We start from the raw sequence: 24,114 nt of genomic DNA on the forward strand, positions 1-24,114 counted from the left end.
TTTATAAAACCTGAGTGCTGAAAAGTGTACATAATCCTTCATATACAAACATTAATCTTACAATTTGCTTAGAATTTATTTAGCTTTTCTCAGTGTATGCCTACTTTGTCCTGACAGCTTTGGGTACAATACTTCATGTTCATCCACACTGCCTACACATTGGCTTGCATCTGGGTTGAGACTGGAATGAGATATAGCAGGCTTATCAGGGAGGGAAGCTTCCACTGGGATTTGATATCAGCTGTTATCTGTGGTTTTTTTATGAAAATTCTTCTTCAGAGATAAGATACAATTTTGGTTAATGTTTAAGGCTAGAAGTCAGGGACCAAAAAAGTCATTCTGAAGGCTCCAGTCACAAAGATGCTTTGAGTGAAAAATTAAAACTAAGGCAGGGAATTTCTGTCTTGTTGGTTCTGCTTATGCAGGGCAGCAGAAAGTAGAACAGCTAAAATAGCAGCAGCTTCCAACTGAAACTGGAGCTGTGCCAGCATGCTGTTCTTTTCCATAAGGCACATTGGAAGAGAGATGTATGTTTAATATGCTTGTGTTCAAAGATTTTTTAAAAAATGTAGGTTGACTAAACATAGGTGGTGTAGTCTTAGATACAAAGTTAGTAGAGAGTGTGATTTTTAATGTATTTTATCAACTACCTCATAGTTACAAAAGCTGAGAGTGTGAGCTGGTGGCTTCTGAGTTGTGAGTCCTGGGGGCTGGGAACAGACCTGGAAGGGGAAACTCACCTTCCCCTTTGGGGTGTGAGGCTTTAAAACATTGTGCCGAAAAATCATTCATCTTCTTGGTTGCTTCAGTATTTAAAATGAAAGCTTCTTTTAAGGTCAGGTCATCTGCAGTTACGCTTTGAAGGTTGTTATTATCTGTAATCCATAACTGGAAGTCTAATTTGGAAACATTAGCTCAGGCTTTGTCCTACTGTCCTCAGTTTCATACACAGTTTCTCCATTTCTGTGCAGAAACAGGGAAATCAAATAGATATCATATACCATTCCTACAAATCTTGAATTTGTACTCAAGACAAGTCTCACTATTAATGTCTCTAATTAGTCTTAAGGGGTTTGGTCTGTATAGAAAGGAGTGTCGTGTATAGCTGTGATGGAGAGACAGCTCAGAAAAGAAGCCAGCAAGTGAGTTGGGAGTGGGACAGCTTTTCCTCAGGGCTTAATCCCTGCTTCTCCTCTGCCTTCAGTACTTGGTATCTGTCACCGACTGGTGGAAACCGTCATCTCCACGTCTCTCTCCACCTCCTCGGTACTCCTAGAGATTTGTATCTGTACTTCATGGTCCATACATACTAAGCTTCCCAAATCTAAGCAGATTGAAGGATCGTTCTTCTTGAACCTCCTTTGCATATTTTCTCTGTCTGCCAGCCTTCCCAGAAATAGCCTTGTAGTCCACTTTCTTACACTCTTAAAACAATGCTCAGTGTCACAGACACCAGAAGAGACCAACATGCCCACACTTCCACTGGCATACTAGTTTACAGCTCGCTTCATCAGCGTTAACGAAAACCAAGGAGGCTTTATCATAGCTTATTTATGAAATATACGACTCTGACAAAACAAAAACAAACAATTTTGGACATTTCTCTTGGACAAATTCTTCAGTACCTTTAATTCAGTTTGAATTTATGCTATAATCCTTGAGTCATCCCTTCCACTGCATGCAGATATCTTCTGAGGTACTGAGCCTTCCTTTCGCAGTGTTTTTCATTCTCTTCTGATTGATCTTGAAGTTGAAGAGCACCTTAGTGCCACAAAGAAACCTGAGAGTCGCCATTTCCCGTGCTGTAGTGTTAATGTTGTTGCAGCCATGATGGCCGACAGTGGAAGAAAAGTAATATTTGTATGGTTTGCTCTCATACCATTTATGTTTGGTTCATGGATTTATTTGAGAAAAATAGACAAGCTTTCAGCCTACAGTGTCTTCTACAATACTCTGAATTAAGGCTTTCATGCCTTTAAGTTTCTCCAAATTTGATAGGCTCTTTAGCTGTAAAAACTTAAATTTAACAAGTATGTATGTTCTGGGCAAGTTTCACAATTGCAAACCACAATTGTGCAGGGAGGTCATCTGGGATGTATCTCTTGGTCTTCTCCGGTAAGGTTTATTCAGATGCCCACAGTCTTCAGAGATCTACCTACTCATGGCTATACCTGTTACTGCTATTTCCCTCTCTCCTTAGCACAAAGACAAAGAAACAGACTGGAATAAAAAATATGAACAAATGGGTAGTCTATTAAATCAGTTTCTATAAGGATTTATCTTATTAACACATCATTAACATCCACAGGTAAGGTTTCACTGCTTATGGTATTTCAAACAGGAAGAGAGAGTTTTCTATGGGAAAACATAAATAAAATTATAATTTTAGTTAATAATTTCTGCACCTTGTCTTACAAGAAACACATCATGTAAATGCATCATATCACTATATTGAGTTTGTTTAATGGAGAAATAGTATAAAAACATTAATGAATTAATGTTTTATATTTAAAATTATATTTTCATATGTCAGGTACCTCAGGTAAGTACTGGAAATATGTTTTACTTTAAAAATTAGTCATGTTTTTTGTATATTAGCTAATCAAAAAGTTACAACTTTGGTGATTGGTCACTAGGAACAGTTTTTAAATGAGCATATACAGTGAATACACACTTATAAAATGTCTTTTCTTTCTCTTTTTCAGACCTTTATAGTATTGAATAAAGGGAAGGCAATCTTCCGATTCAGTGCCACCTCCGCCCTGTACATTTTAACTCCCTTCAATCCTCTTAGAAAAATAGCTATTAAAATTTTGGTACATTCATATCCTTTTTCAATGGTTGTTCAAAATGTTACGCACACAGAAATTAAGAAAACTCATAACTCTTTCTATTCCATTGTAAATGAAGGTTTTTGTAGGCTGTTAATTTTATTTTCATTTTACAGTGGAAGACTTATGGTAAGGTTTAAAAAATACTAGAAAATATGTATATAACATATAGATAATGTGTTTTAGTCAACCTGTTAAATTTCAATACTTCTGCTGTACAAATCTGCAGACAGATTTAAGAATCCATCTTGATCAGTTTTTCAGAAAAGTTTCTTCAGTTTTATTTTAACATTGAAATTTTTTGCATTCCAGATTCTTTTTGTGCTATGAAGCTTATTCATAAAAAAATATATCTTTTTTCTGTTTGTTTTTTTTTTTTTTAAATGCATTTTGTATTCACAAATTCCGTAAGAGCTCTGAGTTTTGCAAGCAGTTAGGCAGATATGCACCTGCTCAGGAATGGCTAGCTCAGGGATATGTTTATTTTGCATTTTAGGGGTCCTTCTGAGGCCATCCTCAAGACCAGCTTTATAGTCTTTTGCAGCAGCATGCCTGGAAGCCTGGTTCATGCATGCTGAATCTCACATTCCCAAACCTGCCCAGTCGCACCATAAGCCTCTGCCAAATTTCATACGTTGCCAGAATGCATAGGTAGCAGTCCTGCAGGCGGTTTGCAAAGCATCTGTATGTGCAGATGGTGGACAGATTGGGGGACAATAATTGATGGGATGGTGCACAAGGTAAAGTGTTAGACTGGTAGGTGGGATTTGTGCCTGATGTTCATAAAAGGTTAACAGGGATTTCTAGCGGGCGAGGTTTTCCTGTACTTTTCTTGCAAAACCCCGGGACTGGGAAAAGTAGTCACCAAATAAAAACTTCAGTATGACAGTAGGACTTTTAACATTGAACAGTTTGTCAAATGAAGAAGCCTTGCATTAGAGACTGCTGGCAGAATCTTCTAGGTCTTTGGAAAAAGGAAGAAACAAGGCTGCTGCTGACTCAGTAGACCTTTTCCTCTGACCTCCTTAGAAGTTAAAGCAGTGAAAGAAGGGGAGGAAGTCTGGAGAGGAGTCAGGGAGCATTTGGGGCTAGTAGCTAAGGGACCTGACAGAGACCTACAGACATAGTGGTGGTTATGGTGATGGTGAGAAAATGCAGCCAAATTCTGTCAGATTGAAGCTTCTAACAAACGCTCGTCCAGTCAAGTTACAGACTGATTTACAATACCTTCCAACCCTGCATCTGTGCTAGTTGTAGGTAATGTTTTTTACTGGTGTGCTGATAACTGATTTTGGTTTTGGTTTTAAGTTCCTCCTAATCGTGTTCAAAGAGTATCCAGCTGGTCTTGATAACAGTCAGAACAAAAGCAATTCTAATAAACAATATGCAAATCCAATGTTTTTCCTCATATCTATTAACTGATTGTGTGATCATGTAATTTATTGTAGGAGGAGATTTCCTTTCACTATGTGGATTAATTTCTTTTCCAGCCAGCTAACTATGGGATGGCTATTTTTATCTTAGAAATAGAAGTAGAGTTTTTTCATCTTAAGTATAAGAATAGACGCACAGGTTCTTAATTTATCTTTTTTTCTTTTTTTTTTAAATTCAGTATAGTACAAACACTGCAAGTATGAATGTGTTTAACTAAGAACGATGTAATATGTTCCATAATGCAGCTTAGATTTCTGTTGCCTATACAAGGTTAGCTACCTATAAGAAAAAGATTAGGGAGTGATGTAGTTTACCTTCTGACTTTTATCAATCAATAAGCTCTACTGCCCTCACATTTTGAGGTGGGTATTCGGCATTTTGCCCTTTGTAACAGAACCGTGCCTTTCACTTCCAGTGTGAAAAATATGTGTTGAGCACAATGAAATTGGCCTATTGGTTGGAAAACATTCATCTGTACATCCTCCAAATTCTCTAAACCTCTGTATGGGACACTCTGATCACACGTGCCCAGAGTGTGTCTCTTCCCAGTGCTTGGAGACTTTCCCTGCAATTGCTTTTCCTCACTGCCAGTATTGTTGTAATATCAGATACAGGAACTGGCAGCATCATGAATTTCTTTCTCTTATGCTCTGGTGACTCGCCTCCTGGTATTCTGCTTTTTTTTTTTTTTTTTTTTTTTCCCTTTTGCCTGTCTGACTTGGGTTAAGGTAGAGTGTAGAACTGAGGGGGAAACACAGGAGTAATGGGAGATGGCCAGACTTTGGCCATTAATCCAGGAAAGTATGAAAAAGTAAGAATAGGTGGATCATTGAGCAGACAAAAAAAAAGGAATGTGGCAGTGACTGGAGCTGCGGAGTACAAGGAGTGTTAGAAAGGAACAGGGGGATGATCTAGAGAAAATGTGGTACCTGCTAAATACCCCTGTGCTAGCCTTTGGCAGCTGAAATTACAGTGTTACTCAGTGTGGCCTGGCTGCCAGCAGGTATCTGTGAAACCAATTGGCAATGTTTGTTTTTCCCAGTCTTCATCTTCCACCAAGTCCACACAGGCAATACAAGACTTCAGCTGCTCCAGTAATCGATTAGCTTGAGGCTGTATAGTGCCTCCAACCCTACTGATTGCCTATATGGGAAGAGCATGAAAAAGACAGTACATTTCCATGAAGGAGTCATCATTTATCAGAACTGTTTACCTATGTGTATAGTTGAATTATTATAGAACATAAAATACTAAATTAAGGGAACGCTGCGGTTGTAAATCACTCAAAATGTGGGAGAAGGAGGAAGAGAAGCACAGACATTGTTTGAGATTCCCATAAGGGAAAGCATGGCCAGAACGTATATTTCAAAGTATGTTAGCCCTTCTTGATCATCCGCTCCCTTTGAGAGTGAACAGCACTTTGGCCATGCATCACACAGATGTGGTGACTTATGTACAGAATGAGCAATGTGCAAGGATCTACCTGTGACCTTTGCTATGATACCTAGCTGTAAACACATAATACACTGCACAGGGATAAAACCTCAGGTCTCCTAAGTGGACATTCCTCTCCGTTAACTGTTTTGTGAGACTACTGAAGCTGCAGCCGGGCATTTCCAATTTTTTCAGCTACCAAGATGGATTCTCTATTTAAAAGAATGTTAAGTCCAACTCTTTAGAGCTGTCTGTGGTCTGTGAGGACAAGCATTGCAAGGCATACTAATAATTTATTCTAAGCCACTAAACAGTGATTTTTACTGTATAGAGCTTGTATTACAACATGATCTTCAAAACTAATTAAGTCACTTACTGAAAGATATCACAATATTCACGGCTTGTCAGGCATTTAGGCAAAGGTCACTGACCTATCTATGGGAATCAGGCAGCTAAATTCTTCCCTGTGATTTGAATGTTTACTTGAAAAGATATGCTCAAATTTGAATTGTTCAGCATCTGCAAGTGATCTTAATGTTTGTACAAATTTTCTGCAAAGTTTAGGCTGAGATGTTACTTCTCCTATTCCTCCTTCACCTAGAGTGAAGGGTTGTTTGTTGTTGTTTTGTTTTTTTTTTTTGTCCATGGCATAAAATTATACCCCAAACAACAAAATGTTATCGAAAGAAAGAAAGAGAAAGAGAGAAAGAGAGAAAGAGAGAGAGAAAGAAAGAAAGAGAGAAAGAGAGAAAGAAAGAGAGAAAGAGAGAAAGAGAGAAAGAAAGAAAGAAAGAGAGAAAGAAAGAAAGAAAGAAAGAAAGAAAGAAAGAAAGAAAGAAAGAAAGAAAGAAAGAAAGAAAGAAAGAAAGAAAGAAAGAAATTAAAAATCCTGGGCTCTTATATACAAGTTTATCTGTAAATGGCTTTCTTCAGTTGAAGGTAGTTTCTTTGCTAGTTATGTTGATGCAACTATTTTTAAGGAACACATCATTTAGAGAGATGACTAGAGGAAAAATTAGAGTTGAGTTAACCATTTGGCATAAAGGTGTAGTGGTTCTTATTGTTTGCTGCCATCATGTGGCCGATTTCAGTCAGGTTTTGTTCTAGACTATTTCCAAAAGTCTGAATAATCGAGTTTACTTTATTGCCCTGAAAAGGCCACACTGTTTGCAGAACCAGTGAACTGTAAACCGAGAACATCGCACTGTAATGAAGCCCCAGTGGACTGTCCCACCTCCCTACCACACACCCCTTTGAGCTGTTACTCTGGGTTTCATAGTCCCAGAATTCCTAATTGTTCCTTGCTAGACCTCTAAATAAAAAAATTCATTCCACTCTTCACCAGTTTTCTATGCTTTTCAAGCAATTGACCACAAGGTACTATTGAACCATTTTCAAATTACAGCACTGGTAGAACAAGAGATGCTTCTTTTGCTGCTAATGTGTTTTGAGAGAGCCCAAGAATAATACTGGAAAATTATCCACCTTAATCTGTGAGCTCTCTTTGGATTTCTGCTTCACTGACTGAAGCATGTACTGCTAAACTAGTGATAGGGAAACATGGAATACAGTCCTTTCAGCAATTAAAAACAGTGTTCTGTGTTTTGTTTTGTGTTTTTGACAGACTGGCTGTGCTGGGTGCTGGGGTGGTGTGTGCTTTCTCTACAGCTCTGACTCATGGTAAATAGGGTAAACTTCTTTTACCTTGCATATGCCAGCTGTTGAGGTTAGTACCAAAACTGTAGAGGGAAAGACTAACACTTATTCAGCCATGTCAGGTATTTAGGTAAGACAGTATTCTTCTGCAAGTTCTTTCAGTTTTGGCTGTCACTCAGCTCACGTTGCCTCCCAGGCATGCGAGAACCCTCTCCATCGCCTTCCAGTACCAGCTGAAAACAAAACATGAGGACATCAACAAATCAACATCAGAACATCAACAAATCAAGGCTAATATTAAAGTTTAATGTGCTAAAGTGAAAAAACTACCAGGTTAAGCAAAATATATGTGCAATGTTTAAGAAAGTCTGAAAGATTTGTGTAAGTGGCAATATTTTACTGTACTTAAGATACATGGCTGATGTGATATTGTATGAATTACTGTTGTGTTTTCCTTAACTATATCTACATTATTCAGCATGCTTATCATGTGCACTATTTTGACCAACTGTGTATTTATGACCATGAGTAACCCTCCAGACTGGACAAAGAATGTAGAGTAAGTTGCATATGTTATTTAAAGATACCTCTGGTTGTGCCTCTAGGAGTCAGCATGCCAGTAACAGCAGTCATGTGTGCTGGCAGGAACTGTCATGAGACAATAATACTATTTCCTCTCTAAACTATGTAGAAATGTTGAATAATTATTTAACTCTCCTTCTAGTAGAACAATTGGGTAGAAAAAATGAAAGTTGTTTACAGATAGTATTCTACCGAGATTCCACTAGTTTTCTCTCATCTTGATGGTTTAGCATCTACACAGTGTTTTTACCCCTCCTTTACACCACTGCATTAATAGCAGAACTGTGGTCATCTGTTTGTAAACACCAGTTAAGGACAGCATATAAACAAAAATATTCCTAAAGTGAGAATTCAGTCTCTTTTTAAAGTTAATACTAGATGTTTTCAATGTTAGTCATTCAGACAGTATCCAGTAACTTATGCTCACAACTTTCTTGGCTAACAGTAACAGATCTAGTGTTGCATACTTTTAAACTGAGTGTCACCAATACATTTTTAATGCATGGCATTTATTTGATGGATTTATTTATTTTGATTTATGTACAAGATCAGGACTGCTGCACTTCAACAGCATGTCACAAATAATGCATGTAAATACACAAGTATATATTATGAATATAATGCATTTTAGAAGAAATTGCTTATTTACTGTATTTCTTTTCCAGTTTTGAAATAAAAAAACTCTTTCATTTGATCATCAGGTTTCTATCAGAATACCAATGTAAAATGTTGCTACTTATTTTGATTAAATTTTACTATATTTTCCAGGTATACGTTCACTGGAATTTACACCTTTGAGTCACTCATAAAAATCATTGCAAGGGGCTTTTGCTTAGAAGATTTTACTTTTCTTCGAGATCCATGGAACTGGCTTGATTTCACTGTCATTACCTTTGCGTAAGTTCTTGTTTTTTGCTTTTTCCTTGAAAGTGAAGGGCAAAAAGGGCATGAAATTAGTATCAATACATATCAATTTCATTAAATGAAAATTCTTGAATGGATTTACTTTTGTCTAAAACAATTTTCACATTCTAATATGTATATTTTTATGTAAAAATGAATACTGCAGAAGCCATTAGTACAGCTAGTATTAGAGAGGCTAATTTCATGTCCTGCATTTTTTTCTCTGAGCAGAAAAGGAGCATCCCTTTGACTTCCTTCTCCAAACTTACCAATCTAGTCTAGATAAATTTTAGGCTTTCAAAGTTAAATCACTGCGATTCACTTCAGAGACATTTAATTTAACTGAAGGCTCTGAAAGCATTTTAATGCAAGGCAAACTGCAGTGAAAGGTAAACCTCTGACTGTTGCTATTTAATTTTTTGCTAAAACGCCAAAGTGGTCTTGATGAAAGACCCAAGTAAGTAGCATAAACTTTGCCTAAATTCTGAATAACTGTGATTTAATCCTACAGGTATGTAACAGAATTTGTAAACCTAGGCAATGTTTCAGCTCTTCGAACTTTCAGAGTATTGAGAGCTTTGAAAACTATTTCTGTAATCCCAGGTAAGAAGTAACTGGTGTAAGGTGTTAGGCCCCTTGTACCTCCCAACTGTTCCTTTTTATCCTGTCATTGTGTTTGTGTGTGAACTCCCCTATTACAGATATGTGACAGAGTTTGTGGACCTGGGCAATGTCTCAGCGTTGAGAACATTCAGAGTTCTCCGAGCTTTGAAAACAATATCAGTCATTCCAGGTGAGAGCTAGGTTAAACACTGAGGCTGACTTTAATTCACTGAAATGGAATTAATATTTTTTAAACATAAGTCTTATTTCGTTCCACAAAAAAGCAAGAATCAGAAGATATTCTAATTCACTGAAATCTCTGATTCATTGCTTTTTAACATGAGCTCTTTCCTTTTGAAATCAGCCTTTGAGTTTAACAGATTCTTGCATGAGACATTGCAGTACACAGTGTGTGTGGTTTGCATCGTATGATGTCAAGCTTTCTTCTCCACATTCAACAATTATCAGTAACCCTGGTTTTCTTACCCATGTGTATCTTACCTACATGATGTTATGTGGTACTTGTTGTGAATATTTGTGTCTAAAAAGTAGAGCTGTTTGAAATGTTGATTTAGTAAGAAGATGAAGGAATAAGATAATAAAGAATAGCATGGGCATTGCATGGGGGATTTATTATCTTAAAATTCTACGATTTTCCAAACCATCTCCAGTTTTATAGCATTGAATTTTGATCCTATTTATTGTTGAACAGGCTATTTACTGCTGTCTTCTAAACCTAGTATGTTATAAAACTGATAGTAGCAAAGGTTTGGGGCAAGAGGTATTTACAAATAAAAAGAAAGAAGACTTCTATGTGAGATTCATGTACAGCATGAATAGAAAAAGTCACTTGTTTTAGCATTAAAACAAGTGTTTTGAAATATATGCAACTCATTCCATTCACAGTTTTATATGAACATAAATTTCAGCTATTTATTCATTTTTCACAAGTGAAAAAGCTCTTCACAAAAATGTTATTTCACAGACATTACAATCATTTATTTGGGCTTCTGCATGAAATCTATAACTTGACTGGGAGACTGTCATTTTTATGCTTTAAAAAAGTTTTGAATATCAGAATAAAATTCCTTTGCATTTGCAGGCTTGAAGACTATCGTGGGAGCCCTAATTCAGTCTGTGAAGAAGCTCTCGGACGTAATGATCCTGACTGTGTTTTGTCTGAGTGTATTTGCACTAATAGGGCTGCAGCTGTTCATGGGCAACTTGAGGAATAAATGCCTGCAGTGGCCTCCAGACAATTTTACTTTGGAAACAAATATTACTTCCCAGCTAAACAGTACCATAGGTGAAAATGGTACATTGGTTAATTCAACAGTGACTCCATTTGACTGGAAGGGGTACATTGAAGATGAAAGTAAGTATTGTCAGCATAATTCCTATTGAAGTGATGTGTGGCTGACCTAGTTCTTAGAAATAAGGAGGGGAAGGGATGATACATCTAGTTAAGACAGAGCAGGAGAAGTGTTTTCTCTCTCTCATAGATCTGTTCCAAAGGCCTGCATGGAAGAGGGAATAAGGAACAAGGGAACTTTTTCTCAGCTCACTCTGCCAAATCCACATCTCCCCTGAGACAGAAAGAGGTCCAAAGGAGTTATTAAAATTACTTAATAGTCTTAAACATTTTCCATTCTAATACTCCAAAGCAAGATCAGCAACAGACTTCTATCTCACTTCTGACAGATATCAGAGACATCTGACATTGTGACAACTCCAGTGATGGAGTCCTCAGTATTTTCACCACCTATCCATTCTTGTGCTTCACTGTGCTTATTATTATTAGAAAGGGGTTTTTTTAAGGTCTAACAAATTTTCCTGCTGCAACTTAAGCTCATTGTTCTTGTCAACTTCACCACAGGCATCAAAACTGAATTATTACCTGTCATTAATCACTGTCTCTGAGATATTTAGAGACTATTCTTATGTTGCCGTGCCCTGTTCTCTCCTTTTTCAGTCTTCTTTTTGTATGCTAAGCAATCCAGATCATTAACCTTTTTCTCCTACAATTTATTTTCTAGATCCTGACCTCTCACCTGGATCCTTTCTTGTTCATAAACAGCCTTCTTAAAGTGCAGTACCACATCTAGGCATTTCTTCTCCACATGAGGCAGACTAAATAGAGAAGAAGGATTATGTTTTAGCACAGTAGTTTATATTTCTATTTTATATATCCTAGGCTAAGACTTGACATTGTTTACAATTGTAACATCATTAAATCCTATCCAGCTTGTGGTCTATCTGCTCCTGAACCTTTTACAGACTTTCACCTCATTTTGTTTCCACTTTGTATTTGCACAGTTCATTGTTCCAGCCTGAACAGCACCCTGATTTTTTAGACCACCTCTCCAACTGTTCTGGATCTTCTAAATTGTAATTGTTTCCTCAAACTCATCACCATCCTTATCAGATCAGTATCATTTGCAAATTTGATAAATCTTCTTCCATCATCTAGATTACTTAAAACTTTGAATAGCAGCAGTCTCAGACAAACCTCTTCAGAAGTTGTTCTGATGTATCTTTGCATTTTGATCATTTCCCAAAGTATGATTTTCCAATCAGTTCTGCTGATACAAAGAAGTCTGGCAAACTGAGAACAGATAAAATAATGCATTTCACTACAGTTAAATGTGAGGTTACAAACCTAAGCTCTCTATCCTAAAAATCAATTCTACACAATCCAAGTTGAGACAGGTTGACATGCATAAAGACTGCAGCTGATGGCATACATCATCTCTAACAGTGAAAGTTACTTTTGGAAAAAAATAAGAACTAAAGGGGAGAGAGAAAAAGAAAAGGGAAAGGGAAAACTGACCACAGTGGCCAGCTGTGAAGAGAAGTGGTGGGGTCCCCAGGTGAGTCTCCTCCCCTTGGTATCCCCTTGGTATCCTTTCCAGTGCAGCACTGATCGCTCCATAATACTTTTCCTATAGCAACTGTAATGTTTTTCATTAGCATCTCCTCAAGCTCCCTATAGGTTTTTCCTGCTTGCAGTGCTATTAGCACTAACTGGAACACACTTTGATCAGGGCGGGTGCTACATGGCAGGTTGGTTTTTAAGCTCATACATGCATGATATTAGGTCACCTAATATAAACAAAAAGCTACCAGCAAGGAGTAGGAAAAAGGGGGAGAAAGAAGGGTGAATCTCACGCCAGAGACAACTGTTCCCCATGAGTATCTGCTGCAACAATAATATGTTTGCAGATGTAACGTCATGAGAATAAAAGCAACATGAAAACCAGCATGAGAACAAAGGAAAAATATTGCCACAGAGACTCTAGAAAACACTACCACAGCAGCTCACGTGAAAGGTTGCAGAGCTGCAACTGAGAGGCAGGATAAAGAAATGCAATTGGAAGGCCCTTTGCAATAGAGAGGCGAAGGCAGCTAAGGCACTGTGGAGTAGCCAAGACTGACAAATTAAGGCTAAACTCTGCAGCCAAAAAGCTAAAAAGTATCCTGTTCACATAAATAAATTATTGATCAGAAAGGCAGTATTACCTCTGTATTTAGCACTACTGCAGTTTCTACTGGAATACTATATAAAGTTCAATTTAGATAAATTGTTGAAAAATTGGAGGATGTTCAGGAAAGAGCAGAATGATTAAAGGGTTGGAAAATCTGCTTTATACCAAGATAGACCAGGAGCTCAACCTATTTAGCATATCAAAGAGAAGGTTTAAGGGGTGATTTGATCATAGTTGAGAAAAACCTCATGAGGAACAAAAATTTCATCATAGACATATCTTTGATCTAGCAGGCAAAGATATAAAAGGTTCAATAGCTGCAAGTCAAAGCCAGACAAATTTCAAATAGAAGATAGCTTCTAACTGTGATCACACAGCTGATGAATAACTATGATGGATTTCCATCTGAATTTCTTAAATCAAGATGCAGTCTTTTTGTGAAACTCACTTTACTGGAACATGTGAATTCATGGTGATCCCATGCCACAGGGTATAACAGTCTAAGCAAAATCTCCTAACGAAGACCTGACTTCAAGGTCAAATTTAATTTCCTGGCTTTTTAACAAAGAATCTGTAAACTCAAGCTCTGATTTAATTTGATTTAAAAAAGACCTGAAGACCCTTAAAAAACAAAGCTGAATTGAATTAGTTACAGAAAGTACTTTATTGAATGGTTATTTGAACCTTTGGTATATTTACAAAGGATTTCATATGTATTATGAAATTTATAATGAAATTATGAGTTTTATTATGCAGTTAATAAGCTTTTCCTTGTTTACCAGTAGTTTTAAAGAGAAAAATTATCTTCTCACAGCCTCCTGCTCTCTTCTTGCAGTTGGGCAGACAGGATACAGAAACGGTTCCTAAACCAGCTCTCACAGGGAAATAAGCAGGGACTTTCCTGGAGCTCAGAGCAGTGCAATGGCACTGTCTTTTGTAGGAATTATAAAAGTTTTTGTGTGAGTAGTTGTGTATACTATGCAAAAAAGGGCATGTAAGCCCTAATTTTGCCACTTAGCTTATTTTTGGAAATACTATTTAGAGAGACTTTATGTAAGCACTCCTGGCATTAATGAGTTAAGCACTCTTTTTTTTCCCTTTTTCTTTTTCTAAGATAGCAAATCTGATAAACTTAATGCTAGATAAGTTTAAGTTTATCTTGGCAAGCTTGCCATAAGCGTTTTTTGGGGGAAATAACATCTCACAATCTGTTTTGCAAAAAAAATAAGTTAATCTCAGTCAGTACCCTAGGTTTACCCAAACAACTGTAAATTCTCTTGAAGTACAGTGCTCACCTACCAGGGATTTTTTCCCATTTGCCAGTCAAATAAAGGGGAGGCAAACATATACCTTTGGTGCAGTGAGGGACTTTTCACATTACTTTGGTAAAATAAAATCCAGAGTTTTGCATCTAGTTAGGGACATGTGCTTGTACCACTCAGCTTGTGTTGTTATAAAAATTTTCCTATCATGATAATATTGTGAGCATTAGTTGTGGTTGTATTAGTGTACTCAGAGAAAGCCTGGGTGGCTGTTATTTCCTGTGGAGCTGGGAAGTACAGCATGCTTACAGGGCACATCTTGTCTGAACCACAGAACTTGAATACAGACCCTATTTTAGCCGTTCAGCTCAGCTGATGCAGTACTGATCATGACTGACTGCTCCATGTAAACTACATTAAGTCAGGTTTGCCTTCTTCCCAACCAGCTGTTATGTTCCAGCATGTTTTAATCGTGATTAGCTGACATAGTGCAGAGTAAGATTTGCTTCATAAGGGTCGGCTGTGGTCAGCATCATGTCAGATAACTTTTCTATTTACAGCTGTGTTTCAGCTTGGTGCAGTTCTGCAATGCATACCAGCCCAGAATGACAGCAGCTGCACATAGGGTTGTGCACTTTGCACAGTACAGAAGATTGTACCCTGTAAGACACAGGTGTATCATTAGACACTGAAATGGAGTCCTTCACAGAGTGTCAGAACAAGGTCTACATACAGATTAAAACCTAACTTTTCCAGATGGTGAATTTTGCTCACAGGATGGAGAGATGCAGCTGGCTGGGGTACCGTATTCCTCCTGCAGCAAATCAATGTGCTGAGCCAGTGGCTTGTGACACCTCCTCAGACTCAAAATTCATTAGCTTCTGTAGTAACCATGCTTGGGCAGCACAGCCAGCACAGCCACACTCAAATTTAATCTCAGCTGCACTGGTAGCATTTCAAATGAGATTTTAAGAGAATAACAGGCCAGTTTAATGGAAAATAAACCCAGTGCAGGGTTTAAATCTTCTCAGGAAGCAAAAAAGGTACCACCTTAACTCTGAAGCTGCTGTGCTTCTGAAGCATTGGAAGCTGGGGAAGTGCTCAGGGGAGTGCTCAGGACACTCCCATGTCCCTGCCCTGTCCTTACAGACATCCTGAGGCAACACTGTTGGTCTCTGTTGGAAATGGAATACTGGGCTGCATGGTCTAATCCTGTACAAACTGTATCCTTAAACCTGTGACCAAATGGGAGAACGTTACTACAGGAGGAAGCTCCTCCTGTGATAATTCTTCCAAAATCAAGATCTTAGCAACTGTAGGCATCTGCTTTAAGGGGAAAAAGAAAAGCATTTCTCAAGGTTATGGTAAAAGTGAATCTTAATAAGAACAATGTATTGCACATGACATCTTTATTTTGCTAAGAGTAGACAGGTCAATGCCTTTGTTGTTTAAACCATCTAAAATGTCCTTTAAATACAGGATTACTACACAGATTATGGGATGGTTGGCTACAGGGCAATTTGATGGAATTTACCCAATTTTTCTTTCCTAAGGATCAATAATTTCATCGTATATTCCTAAAATCCTACCTACACAAGTCAGTGACTGTTGCAGTAATTCTGTCTGACTTTAACTTAGATATATACCAGGGCCTTCATACCAATCAGTGGGCTAATTGCAGCATGTACGCACCTATAACAGTTAGAGCCATTGGCAGTTGGGTGGTTTTTTGCACAGTTCACATATTACTGTCACAAGTATTTGTAAGAACTGGAACCCTTGGCAATACTGATCAGAAAGTCTGAAATAAATTATCAGTATATTTTTTTCAGTTACAATTTAATTATTATAATAAATAACTGTACAATATAATTTCACAAAGTGTGATTTAGTTCAGTGATCAGACTGAAGGGAGAATTGTACGTTTCATCTACATCCAGCAGCATTTGACAGGATTTTTAGTAGAGCTTGGCATTTTAACAGTAAGTGCTGTGAGTGATAGCACTTACTACAATTCATAGTGTCATTTACTCTGAAGTTATGGTCCTGCTGAAAAAGTATACCACTTGTTTAAAATTACATCTGAAATCACCTTAACACTATTAGAGTGGGACTATTTATTTCACAGAGCTGTAAAAAAACTTTCATATTCAGAAATTGATAATTTTAAAAAAATTCTTTCCTAAACAGGTCATTTTTATTTTCTGGAAGGGCAAAACGATGCTCTGCTTTGTGGAAATAGTTCTGATGCTGGGTAAGACCAAATTTCATCATATTATTGCACCGTGTACAAATTAGATCCATGTTCTTTAGATGTGCAGTTGGACAGGGGCTATCTTTTGAGTGACTACTTTCTTTCACGTAAGAAATACTAGGATTTTACACTGGACTGAGGATTTGGGTTCCTGGTCAGAGCTTGGTGGATTGGTTAGATGAGCTTAGTCTTTTTATGCATGAATAAGTAATTTGGTATTAGTGTAGCTCCTGCCTGGATGAGAAGTAACAGACACAGCAGCTGGAAAACACATGTTATTTTGCAGTTCTAGTTGCATATATGAGTACTAACAGGCTGAGACAGTAGGAAACACTGTCATTGACATTAATGTTATGACATTAATAATTAAAGAAATTGTTTGGAATATTATGTTTTAGAAGCTTAGATTAAACTTTTGACACTAATTTTTATGTGCCTTTCCTGCTTAATTTTTCTAGTGTCTTTTAAAATAATTTTCTATTAAAAATCACAACTCCTATTATTTCTAGTCTGATGAACTAAAGAAAAACCCTCTTTTTAATCCTAATCTTCTCCTGGACATTCCAGGTGATAATATTAAAATAACACCCAGTTTGTCATTGTAGGCAGTGCCCAGAAGGATATACATGTGTGAAAGCTGGTAGAAACCCCAATTATGGCTACACAAGTTTTGACACCTTCAGCTGGGCTTTCTTGTCACTATTCCGCTTGATGACTCAAGACTTCTGGGAAAACCTTTATCAATTGGTGAGAATTTTTTAATGAAAAATAGACTAAATGTGTCTGTATCAATAATGCGAGAGGCCTAAAATAAATTTTCTTATTATTACTTCATTTTAACAATATAAAAACAAGATAACTTATTCTTGCTTATAAATGTATTCTTATTTCCAGACACTGCGTGCTGCTGGGAAAACATACATGATATTTTTTGTTCTGGTGATTTTTCTGGGTTCTTTCTACCTGATCAACTTGATCCTGGCTGTGGTTGCCATGGCCTACGAAGAACAGAATCAGGCAACCATGGAAGAAGCAGAGCAGAAAGAGGCAGAATTTCAACAGATGCTGGAACAACTGAAGAAACAACAAGAAGCAGCTCAGGTATAATTTATGGTGTAGTAATGCAGAAGTGTATGTAAGTAATTTTGCTAGAGATATTCACCCTCTGTTTTCTGAATTTGGAGTTATAAAACACCCTGTTGGGCTTTCAACAACAGAGCTAGCTCAGAGATTTTCTATTCTGCACTAAAGACATTGTACTGTGAACAATCCATACAAAATCCAGAAGGAATAGTCAAAACTAGGTATACATTATTCATTATGGTTTTCTTAATCTAGTGTTATTAATACAGTCTGTTAGACTTCTGCATTTAAAAGCTACTCATGAAAGCTGGAAGAAGGCTATGACCAACACATATCTTGAGTCAACTGAGTAATAAAAAATAGAAAAAAACGAGGGAGAGAATATCCTATGGAAAGTATTAAGATCAAGGGTGTCTGGACTAGAAATTCTGTAAAAGTAAATTTAAGAAAAACATTGTTTACTCAGTGACACAAATTAATTCTGCAACATGGCAGGCAGCAGCAGTGGCAGCAGCAGCAGTAACAGCATCTGTGGAGTCCAGGGAGCCCAGCGCTGGGGGAGAAGCAGGAGGAGTCTCAGAAAGTTCCTCAGAGGCGTCAAAATTGAGCTCAAAGAGTGCAAAAGAGAGAAGAAATAGAAGGAAAAAAAGAAAACAGAAAGAACAGTCTGGAGGAGAGGAAAAAGATGAAGATGAATTTCACAAGTCTGAATCAGAAGACAGCATCAGAAGGAAAGGTTTCCGATTATCTATTGAAGGCAATAGACTGACATATGAAAAGAAGTATTCGTCTCCACATCAGGTATTGCATATAGTTATTTTTAGTAGAAGCATACATTTAAAGCATCATAGGCTATTACAAAACTACTTTAGTCTTCCTGGTACTGTAATATGACCCTACACCTAAAGAAAGGAAACACTGAGATTTTCATTAAACTTTATTATTGTTCCTAGTGCTTGAGAGAAAGTGCTGTAGCTACTAGATTGTCTTGTAAAAAACCACAGAGAATTAAATGTAACCTCATATCTCTATTCTTGTAATAGGATTGTTTAAAAATCATATTAAAATATTCTCTGATTCTGTGGGGTTTTTTTGGAGTGATTATATATTATTTAGACTTATTAAAACACTACAGTATTTTTCCATTATGATAGCCTCATATTTTCCTCCTGCTTCAATGATGTTTGGAGATTGGTTCAATATGTGCAGGATGCTGCATACATGAAAGAATGTGCATGTATAGACTCCCTTTTTTTCTTGATGGGTATTGTGCAACTACTCTACTCAGCAACTCTAAGTGACATTAGGAGAAAGGAGTGCTCAAAATTGGTTTTGTCTTAAGAATCCATGAACAGTGGTATTTCTATCTGCAAAATATATATATAATTAAATATGTACAAAAATTTTACAGCAGCACTGTGAGATTATCTTCTGGGAAAAATGGTTACTCTCATTTAAGAGAAAAAAAAAAAAAAAACAACAACCCTATGCTATCCTAATAATAATGCTAAGTTTGAAGGCTTCAGCCAATAATCACAAATTTTGTTTGCCTGCAGTCTTTGCTGAGCATTCGCGGCTCCCTGTTTTCTCCAAGGCGCAACAGCAGAACAAGTCTTTTCAGCTTCAGAGGTAGAGCAAAGGATATAGGATCAGAAAATGACTTTGCTGATGATGAGCACAGCACTTTTGAAGACAATGATAGCAGAAGAGATTCTCTCTTTGTGCCGCGCAGGCACGGTGAACGGCGCAACAGTAACATTAGTCAGGCCAGTAGGTCATCCAGGATGTTGGCAGTGTTTCCAGTGAATGGGAAGATGCACAGCACTGTGGATTGCAATGGGGTGGTTTCCCTGGTTGGTGGACCATCTGTTCCTACATCGCCTGTTGGACAGCTTCTGCCAGAGGTGATAATAGATAAACCAGCTACTGATGACAATGTAAGAAAGTTTTAAATAGCTTAGGCATCGTGGCCTTTTCTTACTGCACCAGCCAGTGTTTTCTACAGAATGGAACCCTTGGCAATGCTTCCTGGTTGGTCAAGCTGTGAATGCTCCTGCATCTTGTAAAATCTCTAATAAATAAAACAGTTAAGATATGTTTGCAGCCTAAGCATTTACTTACAAATATTCTCATAACTAACAAATGCAATTCACAGTTTCCAAGTAATAAAATATTAATTTACTTACACATTTGTAAAAGCACTATGCTTTACTGTGCTATACTTTACTTTTGTTGATCTAAAGGGCCATCTGGCTATGGTCTGCAAAATCATAGTTGCTATACAATTGGAAATACAAAATATACAAAAATATTATCATATAACTGCAATCAGCAATATGGTGCTGCTATATACCACTTTATCAAAATTAACATTATTAATTAATTTTGATCACATTCTTCTTTATCAGCCCCATTGAAAATGTAAGAAAGTTGTCAATTCTTATTATAATTTATTTCTCATTCTTATATATTTTCCATCCATTGCTGGTGGAGTGCTGTAGTGTAGATAACAAATAGTTCATTGGAAGAGCACATATCAATACATACTTCCAAAAATACAAATGTCTGTGTGAACATATGTGCAGCACATATTGCTGCCATTCTCTTACCATATACAAGGTAAGAGAAGATGTCTCAACAAAAATTCTTGCTTAGTTCGAAGTTGTCTACTCACATTACTAAAAAAATACTAGCATGAGGAAGCATGAGGAAGTCAGACTTTTCTTACTTGCTACAGAATATTCCATCAGCAGTAGTAAGGAAAAAATTACAGTTTGCAAAAATTTTATACAATATTTTGAACTCATTCCTTTTCCATTTGTTTAAATCATTTTTCATAGCTTAAAGGAAGGAAATGCAAAAGTTAAGTAAATAAAATCTCTCAGTGTTGAACAGTAGGTAACTACTGCATCATACCTTTTAAAAATTATTTAAAAGATACTAAAAAGTGATAAAAGTCTGACATGATAAAAATTGAAGTGCACGAAGCACGTATCCAAGCTAAGACATTAATAACAGGGTTCTATACAGTATTTGCTTGTCTCATTTCTCCAACATGGTCTCATGTATTATTGTTCTCTGTATAGGGCACCACTACAGAAACAGAAATGAGGAAGAGAATATCAAGCTCTTTTCACGTTTCTATGGACTTCCTGGAAGATCCAGCTTTAAGGGAAAGAGCCATGAGTATTGCTAGCATTCTCACAAACACTGTGGAAGGTGTGTGCTGCACATAGCTTAATATTTAATACCTTTTTTTCCAATGGACTTCTGAAAATTTGAGTTGAAACTTAAAAACTGATTTATATTAGGTTTATTAACAGATACCATCCCACAAATGGGCACATACTTATCAGTAAACGTAAACCTCTTTACTCATTAAGGTTATTACATAAGCAAGCATTGAAGTTATTATGTAAGTAAGCATTTCTATCTCATTGTTTTGCCAGCACCTACCTCATGTCATCATCAGGACTACAGAATTATGTTTCATGGTCATAACTGAGGGGATGCTTATGCATAGAAATTAAAAATATATTATTGGACACAAAAAGGCCACTGAACATTTTCCAAATATATGCAACCATTTTTAAAATATATATGTATTTTTAGTGGTTATATTTATTCAGTTACTCTTTAAAGAAGTGCTGTTCTAGGTGATAAAAATAGGTTTTTATTTAACTAGGAATGAAAATTGTATTGAAAATTTTTACCTAAACACCACAAATTTCAAAATAAAAATATTTACATAATAGAACAGTAAGTGGGAGGAACAGGCTGAAGTGTAATCAAGGAACAATTAAATATATAATATAAAGCAATGCATAAATTGATACTGATCAGCATAGTGATTGGAATACAAAGAAGTTATGTTAGAGAGATAAGCTTTGAACAAAATAAATATATTTGATAGTAATTTTTAAAGACTTTCTTGAAAAACTCTGTAAAAAAGGGTCTATAGCAGGTTAATCAGTACCAGTACAGACTGACAAGTTGACTAGTACAATTCATACAGGATTGAGGAATGTTAGAGCAATCATATAGTTACTTGTATGAACATTTTTTTCCCACAGAACTCGAAGAATCAAGACAGAAATGCCCACCATGTTGGTATAAATTTGCAAATATTTTCTTGATCTGGGACTGCAGTCCGCATTGGTTAAAAGTAAAACATATTGTCAACTTAGTGGTAATGGACCCCTTTGTTGATCTGGCTATTACAATTTGCATTGTTTTAAATACACTCTTTATGGCTATGGAACATTACCCGATGACCAAAGAATTCAATAATGTACTTTCAGTTGGAAATCTGGTAAGTGTGTTGGGTTTTTATGATCATGATTCGGAAGGAAGTATGTCTGAAATAACAGAAAGGATTTTTAACAGCCTTTTTTTTTTTTCCCCCTTCAGAAAGTAGATTTATTGGACATTTACTGGCCTCCAGATAATGACTATCAGAACATTTTTGGAAATTTCACTGCCAACCCTGGCTCATGTAACTTAGGATACTTTCAAATCAATATATTGCAGTGTTCTGCAAAGCCAAATTAAAAATTTTAAAAATGGCACCAATGCTATATTAAGTAAAGTTCATCTTAAACAGAAGTTGATTTGTCTAACTACTAAACTAGGAAATGCATTACTTCCATGAAAAAGACACTATGCAAATAAAAGCAGTGTAACTTTTTCAATCAATACAAAATAAATCTTTAAATTATGAATGTATTGTTAATTTCTCTGTTTCCAGAGCACGGGTTTACAACCACTAAAAGAGCCATTTAAAAGCATTTCTAGAATTTTCTTCTGTAAAAGACTTTTTATCTGGATATGTGGATTGTTTTCTTTATATGCCTTATGTAAAACTATGAAAAATATCCTGCATTACTTTTTCCTTTTATAGTTTTTATAGTTTTTATATTTTTTATGATCAGATAATTAGTAAGATATCTTTTTCTTATGTTGTCAACTATATTTTCTCCCTTCTACATCAAAAAGATAAATTATTAAAGAATTCAGAAGTTAATTTTTTGTATCTCTGATGCTTTTGAACTGACAAGTTTGATCACATAGACGTATCTGCAGCTGCAGTCCTACTTTGTCCCTTATTTTAAGAATTGATTTCTTATAATGGGATTTTTAATTATCCTTGTTTTGTAATGAGGGAAAAATATCTCAGATCATGTAAATAACTACAGGATTTAGATGGAAAGATAAATGCATAGCTGGTTTTCATATATGCAAGGGAAACTCTCAATCTGAGTTTCCTAATAAAATGTAAAATCTTGTATTATAGCATTGTATAGGTTTGTTTTACAACCAAGAAAATGCCATATAAATCTTGGTGTACATCTGACTACAAAGGGAGTGCAAGAGAACCTGGCTATAAACACCACACCTTTCCAGTCTTAGGCTCCCTGACATAAACCCCTTCTGCAATATAGAGGCTCTCAAGGTTCGCCTGCTCCAGTAGTTCCACTTTAAAGCTCCTTGAGAACCTCACCATCCTGATCGTTAGGAACCTAAGTCAGTATTTCAAAGTGTATTCATTCAGTCCTACCTCTTCCTCAATGGTTCCAATCCTGTAGCTTAAAAAATAGTCACCTTTCCCTCTCTGGTGTTTATATCTAGAATGTATTTAAAGACTGTAATAAAATCTATCTTGAGTGTTGGTGTTCCTAGGCAGAAGTTGTCAAACTCTTCTTGTCCATCTCCTGATTTTCCCAGTTAGTTTATTCTCTTTAGTTGTCCCATTTTCTGTTCAGCTTGCTTGAAAATGGGTTATCAAAACCAAAAAAGAAAGCATTTAAGACCAGGGCTCAGGTAGCCTTTAATGGTGGCTTCAGTACATTCCTATCCGACAGGAAATTCTTCTAAAGCTTCTCTCAAAGCTACTCAGGGTCACTGCCTTGGTGGCTCCTAAATATGTTTCCTACTTCATTCAGCGTAGCATCCCATGATGAGAAACCATTACCAGCAATATCATGTTTAAAATGCATTCTTAAATGCTCTTTTATTCCCGACATCAAGATGATTGAGCCAATAAACTTCACTGAACTTACTGGCAACACCCAGATAGAAGTTCCTCAGCTTCAGCAAATTGTTGTATCTCAGTTGATCCCCATCTGCTATAAAAAATTGTATCTCTGTTAAACTGAATGGGATTATGGCAGGTTATACTAGCAAAGGAGCTACCTTTCTGGAGTCTTAGATTTGGCCTCATTCATGCTGCTGTATACTGTAGTTAGTATAACAAGAAAGATGTTATACCGTGTAATTTCTTGGAAAGTATTCTGGTTTATGTTGTGAAAATCAAATTTGGGATTTTGTTCATACAGTACATGAGAAAGCCCATATCCTGATAGAGTTGAAATTCTATTATAAATGTTATAAACCAGAAGTTTGTGTAATTTGTTTAGCATAAAATTTAATTAATTGAAAAAAATTGCTTGGTTTGTATGGCATTTGTTAAGGGAAGGTGGGCATAATAATTCACTACAGTACACAACTATTTTTGAGTATCAGTTTTGGATAAGACATTGCAGATATGTAGCTTGAATTAAGAACTTAGACAACAGCTAGATCTGTAA

At 36.4% G+C, this 24,114-nt stretch overlaps 1 protein-coding gene across 6 annotated transcripts in view; it reads left to right on the forward strand.

Moving 5' to 3' along the window:
- Window positions 1-24,114, forward strand: part of LOC141945317 (sodium channel protein type 1 subunit alpha) — a 102,603-nt gene that overhangs the window by 37,277 nt on the left and 41,212 nt on the right. For 3 of the 6 annotated variants that reach the window (XM_074873318.1, XM_074873320.1, XM_074873319.1), the window contains 12 exons: window positions 2,706-2,823; window positions 7,824-7,914; window positions 8,706-8,834; window positions 9,542-9,633; window positions 10,546-10,818; window positions 16,381-16,444; window positions 17,050-17,191; window positions 17,339-17,545; window positions 18,023-18,328; window positions 19,084-19,464; window positions 20,614-20,746; window positions 21,601-21,839. In XM_074873318.1, coding sequence (XP_074729419.1) covers window positions 2,706-2,823; window positions 7,824-7,914; window positions 8,706-8,834; window positions 9,542-9,633; window positions 10,546-10,818; window positions 16,381-16,444; window positions 17,050-17,191; window positions 17,339-17,545; window positions 18,023-18,328; window positions 19,084-19,464; window positions 20,614-20,746; window positions 21,601-21,839 — 2,175 coding nt within the window. Of the gene's footprint in view, window positions 1-2,705; window positions 2,824-7,823; window positions 7,915-8,705; window positions 8,835-9,351; window positions 9,444-9,541; window positions 9,634-10,545; window positions 10,819-16,380; window positions 16,445-17,049; window positions 17,192-17,338; window positions 17,546-18,022; window positions 18,329-19,083; window positions 19,465-20,613; window positions 20,747-21,600; window positions 21,840-24,114 lie in introns of all 6 variants that reach the window. The other 3 variants (XM_074873321.1, XM_074873323.1, XM_074873322.1) reach the window with 3 other exon arrangements.

This window comes from Strix uralensis, chromosome 6, assembly GCF_047716275.1.
Source record: "Strix uralensis isolate ZFMK-TIS-50842 chromosome 6, bStrUra1, whole genome shotgun sequence".
NCBI classification, from domain to species: domain Eukaryota; kingdom Metazoa; phylum Chordata; class Aves; order Strigiformes; family Strigidae; genus Strix; species Strix uralensis.